Source organism: Carassius gibelio, chromosome B3 (genome assembly GCF_023724105.1).
Source record: "Carassius gibelio isolate Cgi1373 ecotype wild population from Czech Republic chromosome B3, carGib1.2-hapl.c, whole genome shotgun sequence".
Taxonomy (NCBI): Eukaryota; Metazoa; Chordata; class Actinopteri; order Cypriniformes; family Cyprinidae; genus Carassius; species Carassius gibelio.
Genome location: NC_068398.1, coordinates 18,291,583 through 18,301,637, shown reverse-complemented (window position 1 = coordinate 18,301,637; position 10,055 = coordinate 18,291,583). Strand labels below are relative to the sequence as shown.

Genomic DNA, 10,055 nt, shown 5'->3' with positions numbered 1-10,055 from the left:
TCATTTTTGAAAATTTGCACATTGTGACTCATTTTGGCAGCACAGGTCACATTTAGCAGATATATTTAATAAAAAAGGCTACATTTATTTACAAAGTTTAAAACATCACCTGACCCATTTAGTGTTTAATATTTATTTATTTGCTTTGATTTTGCCATATTGACCTTGGAATAATGTCATAAGATGTTTAATATTAAAAGGGTCTCCAATGTACTTTGTTTGTTTTTTGTTTTTTTAAATAATGTGTTCAGTGGAGAGACAGATTTTTTTTACAGTTTCTGTGTCAGTTTGTAGCACAGTGTATCGCGAGAACCGTAGTACACAGCATTTTCAGAGAATCTGTTACATGATTGCTGCTGGAACAGTAAAAATATCCAATCCATTCCATTGGGTTCTGAGATTTTCATTGATGTTATGACCTAATATTAGTTCTTATGGTTATTTTTAATGATAATAAATGTGTCCCGAGCTCTCATTAGCTTCGCCCAGGAACACACCTGCACCTGCTCGTCACGGGCTGAGTGGCCACACCTGCGCCCCATCAAGCTCTGGCTACATAAACCCAGCAAACGAAGGCAGAGGTGAGAGATGTCTCCACAAGACTTGGCTAGCCCCATGTTCTATTGTTTCTGCAGAGAGCAGTGTGTGACTGCCAGCCCCACCGCACATGGGAAAGCACGGACCCACACTGTTGGAGAATGTGGGTAGGACAGTGAAGAAGTCACAGACGCCCCCTCCACACGCGGTGTTACCCCTTTTGGACTGGTTTGGATTTTTTTTTTCTCTCCTCACCCCTTGGACTCACACACCTTCTCTGTTTTCCCCAGTTGGCGCTCCTCCCTCAAAGATGGAAGAACTGCTGAAGCACCTCACCGAGGTGAGCATCCACCAGCAGCAAATTATGGAGCACATGGCCTCCCGGCAAGGGGAAACCGAACGTGAGCTCGCTGCGCTCCGTCTGGCCACGGCCCCACAAACTCTGCTACCTGACCCCATGTCCAGGAAATGCAGTTGCTGCCCATGATGACATTACAATATGACATAACGATGTATCTCCAGATGTTAGAGACCGTGGCCACACGGGAGGCGTGGCCCAAGGAAGAGTGGGCACAGATCGTGGCCCTGCTGTTAACGGGAGAGTCACAACGGGCATACTTCACGCTTCGGGGTCGGGGTTCGACTGCTTACTCGCCGCCGTCACTCAACCTACCAGTCCCGCCGGGAGCTGCCCAACCCGGAAGACCCTGAAGAAGTCCCAATGGCGTCCCATGTTGCAGGCCTCGGACAGCCCCAAGGACGGTGAGTCACCCCCTCCAACTTCTAACCTCTACTTTGATCTCAACCAGCAGGTGACTGGGACCAGGGTGTTTTCCAAGGAGCAACACGAGGATGACCGCTTAAAACACTGTTGGGCCTAAGTTTGCAATGTTTAGTGGAAAAAAAAAAAAAAAAGTTAAAGATCAAATAAATGGAAGAAGCAAATAACAAATGCAGCAGTAGGCACTTTTTATTTGTCTACAACACTTTTGCATTGTGTTTCCAAGCTGTCTATGCAGAGAATATAATAATTCTTGCACAGGTCTTCAAGCAATTTGTGTCAATGTGTATTGCGTGCACAATAATAAACAGCTGTGTCCTCAGTCTGAAAGCTTTGACCTCGTAAGAAGACGGTGTTGCTGGATTTTTTCAGCAGTGAAACTGATCTTATTCTTCATTGTGTCACTGGTGCCTGTATTTCTAGAACTACAGAACCAGCCAATCCATTCCAACGCTTTTCCAGCTGAGTGTTGTATCCAGTTAGTACAGCCACCTCCTGATGCTGAATATCCAGTGATCTTACAGCCGAAGGAAAATGATTCTCCAGGTTTTATCACCATGAGAGCAGGCTGATTTAACTCAATGCAATTAACACCTGGGAACATACATTTGAAAACATTGTCATTAACTGAAATGAGTTGTGCACATTATTGTCACACATATTTTAAATAGTAGCAGCTACAAGACTCCCTAATAAACCCGTAGTATAGTGTTGATACTGTTACTCACTGGATGCTGTAGATAAAATCATTAGCAATAATCTAAATTACATAAGGAAGATTTGCATCAATACTTTTTAGTGAACAAATTCAAACTACAAAATGAAAATGTCCCTAAATTAAATTGAAAACACTGAAGTCTTTTTTGTAAATGAGCCATTAAAAATCATTAAATATCTTCTGTTTGTTTCTTCTTGACACCTATTTTACAAAAAATTAAGATGTAAAATCTAGTTAAACAAAAGTCTTTATTCCTTATAATGAGTGCATGAAAAATGCACAGATCTCAGCACTACAGAAATATTCTTCTGTAGTTCAGTTCTTTCTCACATTCATTTATTTTGATGTACTCATGGACTTTTTTCCTTCTTAAATGAAATGCATAATGTTTATTTGTGTTTCTTTAGAATTTATAAATTGGACTGCCTATTTCTCTGTCAAGAAAATTAACATTCATTCAGTGACATTTGTAACATCAACAAAAACTGCTTGACAAGAGCACCGCCTCTTGGATAGGAACAGAACATCTGGAGCATTAGTGAAGTCAACAGTGAAGGTGGTTTTTGTATTGCTTTGACACTGAACTCATTCACTGTGACTCTCTAGCGCAGTAATACACAGCAGTGTCTTCAGTCTTGAGGCTGTTCATCTGTAGATACAGTTGACTGCTGGAATCAACTATGGACACTGTGAACCTGCCCTGAACTGACTGGGAATAGTGCTTCTGAGAACTGGACGTGCCGATAGTTGAAACCCATTCTAGTCCTTTACCGGGTGCCTGTCTCACTAGAGCTGCCCAGTTGCTGAAAGTAAATCCAGAGGCAGTACAGAACAGACGAAAAGATTCACCTGGTCTTTTTACCACAGCTTCAGACTGAGTGAAGGTCTGACAATGAATATCTGTTGAAGAGAAAGAAATATAATAAACTGAAAAGTCAGGAAAAGTATAACTATTTGCTTGCTAAAAGTATTTACAGTAATAATATTATTATTAAGGAAACAACAAACCATTTAAAAACAGTAGTATCAGGACTGAATTAATTATTGTTGCCATTGCTAATGATGTTCTTCAACAAAAGCCAGATACAATCAGTGAACAGAAACAGTTTATGAGATAAACATTACAGTTTTGCATGAACTCCTCCTCCAGCCTCAATTCTTCTTTTACATGTGCATAAAAAACAGACATTTGTTTGTAAATAAATAAGTATGTGACATTAAATTTGTGGCAATAAATTTGAATATGTGACATTTATGAGAAAACTTTCATAGATGTTAAATGACTATGTAATATTTTTAAAGCATTTTTAGCTGAATGAAATGTGTGAATGGATTAATAAATCCTTATGTGTTAATGATTACTGTATACTGGCACAGCTTGTAAATGACTGTAAGAATATTTATATGGGGACTGGTGTTGGATGCTGATGAAAGGCTAGAAATGCCCCTGGTGTTATGTATCTCTGATTCATGTGTTCAGGTTTTTGTACAGAGCTGTGGCTTCTTTATTTACTGTGAATCTCTGGCACAGTAAAACACAGCTGTGTCCTCAGTCTGAAAATTCTTCCCCTGTAGAAACACTGTGTTTTTGGACGTGTCCTTGGTGAAACTGATCTTGTTTTTCACTGAGTCTTTAATGTTAGTGCTACCATCACTACAAAGATATCCGAGCCATTCCAGTGCTTTTCCAGTGGGTTGACGAATCCAGTGAATGCAGTAGCTTGATACTGAAATCCTGCAGGAGATGGAGAATGATTCTTGAGGTTTCACAACCATAGATGAAGGTTGAGTGAGCTCAACACAGAAAACACCACCTGAAAATAACAATAAAATAATGTATTATTAGTTATGTCTCAAAATGTCTGATAACAGAAGCTTATTTCACTAATATAGATAGAATAAAAGATCAGTCAAGCTCACATGATGCAGCTGCTGCCAGCAGTAATAGAGCTGATGAGAAGATCATGATTAAAAATGATGTGAATTTCTCCTTCTGTGCCTAAGACACACTTCTCTTTAGTACATGGAGTAGATGGAGAATTTGCATATAGTCATTTTTATTTTTTTTGTCCAAGATGTGAAACTTCTTTTGCCATTTAATCTTTAGTCTGTTTGATATCTTGTATAATATGTTGCACCATCAGGTTTTTAGATGTCCAATAAATGCATTTTTAATATAAATATAAACTTTTATTCTTTGATATGGAGGCCTATTTAGAGATTATTTTTGATCATTTTAAACACCACTTTTATAGCAATTTGTAGTGTAAATTTGAGAAACCTCTTTATAAATCTATTGTATAATCTAGGTCTTATAATTTGATGCTTATCAACAGAATTATATAGTGAAAGTTGAAAAAGTGATAAATAAATGCATATACCAAACATTTCAGACACCTCCAATGAAACAGCATGAGCACAACCCATATTCAACAAACAAATTTAGTTTAATATTTGGTATTAAATGTATTAAAAACAATAAAATATTAGGTACAGTTCAATATTTAAGCAGAACTGTGTTTCCTACTAGGCCACAGATCTGTCTGCACAGTCAGGCTGATGTTTAGGAAAAACAACACGATGCAGTGTGATTTTACATATATACAAAAGTTCACTAAACAAGATAATACTCAGTAACTTTACAATTTAGTTTTATCAGTATTTCAATTTTCATTGTTTTTGCTCTGTCAATGCCATCGAAGAACAATTGTGCCTCACAAGTCTCTGCTGTTTTGTTCCGGTTTATAAAAACTGGATACATGAATGCAATCCACTCCAGTGTTTTCCAGGGATTTCTCTCACAACAGCTGCAGCACAGTTACTGAATGAAAATTCAGAGGATGTCCAGAACAGCTGAAAAGATTCACCTGGTCTTTTTACCACAGCTTCAGAGTGAAGGACTGACAATGAATGTCTGTGGAGGGGAAAAAAAAACAAAGTGAATAAAACATTTACAGAATCTAAAGCTGACGATAGTAAATTAAATTTAATCTAAGAAAATGGCATTATTTACTGACCATGTAAAAATAATATTAAGAAGAGTAAATTCATTTTTATCATAATTGTCAAATGATTGTCCGACCTGTGCTGTCACAAATACAGACACATTATTTGTTGCAGCTTAAGAAGAAAACACATTACTGTTTTCCATTAACTCCTCCTTCCATCTGCATTGCACATTTTCTTGCAATGAACTGAATGATAAACGAGTGCACAGGATTTTTCTTTATATTGGTTCAAATTACACATTACTTGGTGATAAATGATGCAATTATTTCATTATAAGGATTTTTTGGGAATTTTGTTGTACAAGCTTAATTAATGTTTATAATTCCATTTTGACATTTAAAAACCAGAAAGTCATCAGAAACACTTTTTATTTGTGATATGACAATGTTTCTGTACAGGGAGTATATTAGCGTCTGGCACTGTGTACGTCTGGCACAATAATACACAGCTGTGTCTTCAGCTCGCATATTCTTTCCTTGCAGTGTTATTGTGTTACTGAACTTGCTTTTCAGAGAATCCTTGTAGTACAAGTCTCCATTACTCCAGATGATTCCAATCCACTCCAGAGCTTTTCCTGCAGGTTGACGAATCCAGCCTGTAACATAGCTTGTAACTGAATATGAGACTCTACAGTTGATAGTGAGAGTGGCATCAGGACGGACAGTCAGAGACTCAGGCTGAGTGAGTTCATATGAATCAATACCTGTATCAAATCAAATAATACCTGTTAATAAGAGATCATGATCTTGTAATCAACAAAATGATGAATCACACAGAAAACAGACTAAACTTACAGGATATGACTGCCAGAAGCAGCACTAAAGATGAAGAGATCATGGTTTGTTTCTCAGCACAGTTTGACTGAACTGAAGTGATTCTTCACTCCCTCTAGTGATCAGATGAATGTGTAAATTGACTCATGCCTGCTGTTTAAATATGCAACAGGAGATTTACATAATCATACAGAGCTAATGAACTGCACATGCATCACACTGTCCTGAACATTATTTTAAACAAGGCTTTTAGGTTTTCATTTAAGTCATTATTTACATTGAAAGAGTCATTGAACAATGATCATGTAAAGTCAACTGTATTATTCCATTATCTAATCATGCAATACTTAATACTCCTCATGTTATTATTATTATTATTATTATTATTATTATTATTATTATTATTATTATTATTATAACAGGGATCTTTTATAAATATTACTAACACTGAGAGTTTTTTGAAAAAGAGTTGAACACCTAGAAGTGACAAAATTATAATGTATTTCTCTCATTTAAAACCTGTTAACTGTCACCCCGTCCCAAATACAGACGCCTACGTTGACTATACTCTATTACAAACCAATCTAATCTAATCTTTACAAACTATATATCATTGGAAAGGTCTAAGACTCCCAAATAAATATTTTACCAATATTTTTTTGTTAAAAATTATGTAAGAAAAGTAATAGATTAATTTATGACAAAAGTGCACCCTCAGAAATCTACATTACAAAAGGAGTTTTGACCTTTGTTTAAAAAAAAGACTTCCTCGTTGCCTTTTTCTCTATCACATTTTAGAAATCAACATAAGTTATATATCACTTGAAAACATAAAATCTCAAAATTCATCCTTCAAAACCCATTTTAAAATCAGACATTGCATTACCATGTAAATGGTACATCAAAATCATGTTACAAAATGTTTTCAGACATGAATTATAAAAATGTAGGTTTGTATCATGCACATTCAAGTCTATCTTCAAAAACTTGAGTGACAGTTAAAGGGTTAAATATTTGTGACATTGAACTTTATAAATTAAATGTTATTTTTTTCTTTGCTCTACAAACGTCAAATTATTTACATCACATATTATTTATATATAAAAAAATATTTTACTATTTTACTTTTTTGACAGTTTTGTAAATATGTATTGTCTGTAGTCTGTATATGTATTTTTATTTTCTACACTTTTACTTATTTTAATAACAGCTAGTTGAAACAAAGTTTTCTTTTTTATATTGTATTTTATTTTTGTTAGCGTATTTTATTTAACGTTATAATGATTTTTCTCTCTTTTTTATGGTTTTAGTTTTAGTTGACTGTAATAACCCTCATTCTGCAAGTGGATCTGTTAGACCTACATCAGAAAGACTGTAAATATAATTTATGTAAGTTATATTAAATAGTTATATATAAATTATGTAACTATGTTAGCAATATGTTTTAATATATTTCATTAATCCTATAACATCACTGATCTGCTGAAATTTGAATCTTGCAGAGTGCTCTTCTATTGTAATATCAGCAGTATGTTCATCAAAGATTAATAATTTTGACTTTAACCTTCACTTTATAACTGTGACAGTAGAAGTAATCTAAAAATGTCCTTCATGTGGTAAAGTATAATGAATCATTTTGTATTCAAGTAAAAAATGATTTTACTGTTAAATTACACCAACAAGATCTGCAGGTAATTTCTCAGACATTTGTTGGGCTTTATAACACTCATATAAGTAAGTTTTTTTTTTCATATTCCTACGGAATATGACTTTTGGGTATGGGGACTTTTTATTGCTCTTTTCATTCAATATGTTTTTAACCAGAACTGCTGGTGTTTTGTATCACTGTGTGTTCTCTCTCTGGCACAGTAATACACAGATGTGTCCTCAGTCTGCATATTCTGTCCTCGCAGAGTCACTGTGTTGCTGGAAATATCTCTTGCAATTTGAAATCTACTTTTCAGTTTATCACTGTAATATGTGCTACCAGGGACGTGCACAGACATTTTGAGGGGCAGGGGCTCAAGTGAAATAAAGGGCTCTTCTCATAATTACGTATTTTTTTTCTTTTTTAAAACAAAAAAGTATATATATTAACGCAACACTGAAAAAAAAAAGGAAGCCATCCCACGATGTGCATGTTTTGAAAACATTTTCTATGCTACTAGTTTCAAGTATATATTTAGAATAACCAAAATAACTGCATCAAGCAGAGGGGTGTGTTTTACTAATCATTTGTTTATTTCTTTGCACAAGGCACTACATCATTTTAATTATTTTGGTGTTATCAGAACACATAACACTTTTAAATCAACACAAATATTCACTCTAAACTGAAGAGGGTTGTTGCTCCTATTTTGTTAACTTTACTGAAAAAATAAATCACTGCAAAAATGATTGAAAAAATACAAAAATACAGCAACTTAATAAAATTCTTACAAAAAAAAAAAAGGGTATTCTACTTCAAAATAAAATCTGTTACTTCCATTCCCTGGCTGTCTCTCCTTCCTCCCTTACAAGCGGCAACCTTCTGGGGGCCATGTCCCTGTAGATGTTTATTACTTCACTGTGGTCAGAATACTGAATTGCCTTAATGTTTTAATCAAATACATTAATAGTATTACTGCTATGCATGTACACATACACAATAACTGATGGTGACTGACAAGGACTTAGTTTCACATTTGAGGGAGGACTGTATCATCACCATCATCAAATAAAACCTTCAAAATCCACATTTAGATGGAGTTTGTTTTAAACCTACTACACTATGTCAATGAGCGCTTCAGAACTCCTGACCTGATATTTAGATATACTATTCTTCAATAAATATATTTGTTTGACAGGGACACTGTGCGCAAACAGGAATATATATTATTTTTTCAAAGAAAAAAAAAAAAACCCAGAAAAAAGGGCACTTTCTCTTCAGGAATAAAAAGGGCAGGTGCTCAAGCCCCCTTTGATGTCTATGTGTGCACGTGCCTGATGTCCATATTAAGTAATATAAACATTTCCGCAGCAGGCTCACAACTTCATAATTAGTATTGAGATAAAAGGTCTATAAAAGTATGCTATTGGTATTTTTTTGTTGTTGAGGTGTTATTTTTTATTTATTTTTTTTGGTCGCAAAAAAAAACAACAAAGCAGGCTCACAATAAGCCATTGCAAATAAACCATCGACAATTAAAAATATCCCACTTAAATTAAGCCATGTTTAAGCCTACAGCAAATATGCAGTCCTGCAATTATGCCATTTTAATGTAGCACAAAATTATATTAAAAAAGAAAAAAGGCATGATTCCGATTTAGAACAGGGTTACTGCTCCAATAAAATATATGGTCACTTCACCAATTAATGATTGTAACAGTATTTGCGCAGCATGCTACTGCAAAATACATTAACATAATATTAGCAGCATTAAAATTAATCGCCTGAAACCATACTTTCCAGCGCAGAAAAACCGCTAGATGGATAAGCCAGGTTCGTCAAAATCCAAAGATGAGGGATTTGCATTCAAATATCGGACGACCCTCCTCTACATTGTCAAGTGACGAATAGGGGGTACCCTCAACTTTGCTTATGGACGTGAGGGGGAAATGACCAAACGGCAGTATGTGACGAATAGGGGTGAGACTGTGTTGCTATTACAAGTCTAATAATTAATGGAATAGAAAATAAAGATGCTAGAAGTATAGAAAAAGAGGTTTTCTCATTCTACTCTGAATTATATTCCTCTCGTTATTCGGCAGTAGATGCCGGCATCCTGTTTGATAAGATTAAGAACTCCAGATCTTGCATTGATGACTCGGATTTTAAAATCGAGGAACTGGATTCAGTTATTTCTAAGATGGCCTTAAATAAATCCCCAGGGACAGATGGACTTACAACTAATTTTTATCAATTCTTCTGGAAGGATGTAAGAAATCTAGTTTTTAAAGCTATTAAAGAATGTATAGAGGAAAAAGTATTATTGGCAACCATGAAACAAGGATTAATTACCTTGATTCCTAAAGCTGGGAAAGACAAAAGGATATTAGACAACCTTAGACCAATCACTTTACTTAAAACTGATTACAAGATTCTTTCAGGAGTAATTGCTGCAAGACTAAAAGAAGGCATCTCTTCTATAATTAGTGAGACACAATCTGGCTTTCTGAAAGGAAGGCTTATTCAAAATAATATTAGACTTGTATTAGATTTGCTTGATTATAATCAGATGGTTCAAGAAAGGGGGTT

At 35.0% G+C, this 10,055-nt stretch overlaps 1 long non-coding RNA gene and 1 gene segment (V, D, J or C); one reads left to right on the top strand and one right to left on the bottom strand.

Annotated features, from left to right (window-relative positions):
• Positions 1–614: 614 nt before the first annotated feature.
• Positions 615–2,287, top strand: LOC127952997 (uncharacterized). The gene is made up of 3 exons (XR_008153084.1): positions 615–877; positions 1,060–1,299; positions 1,742–2,287. It is a non-coding gene; the product is annotated as an uncharacterized LOC127952997 (long non-coding RNA).
• A 1,220-nt stretch (positions 2,288–3,507) lies between these two features.
• LOC127952980 (Ig heavy chain V region XIG14-like) lies at positions 3,508–4,094 on the bottom strand. The segment is given in 2 exon segments: positions 3,508–3,850; positions 3,957–4,094. Coding segments are annotated over 2 exon segments (351 nt in total).
• Positions 4,095–10,055: the final 5,961 nt, after the last annotated feature.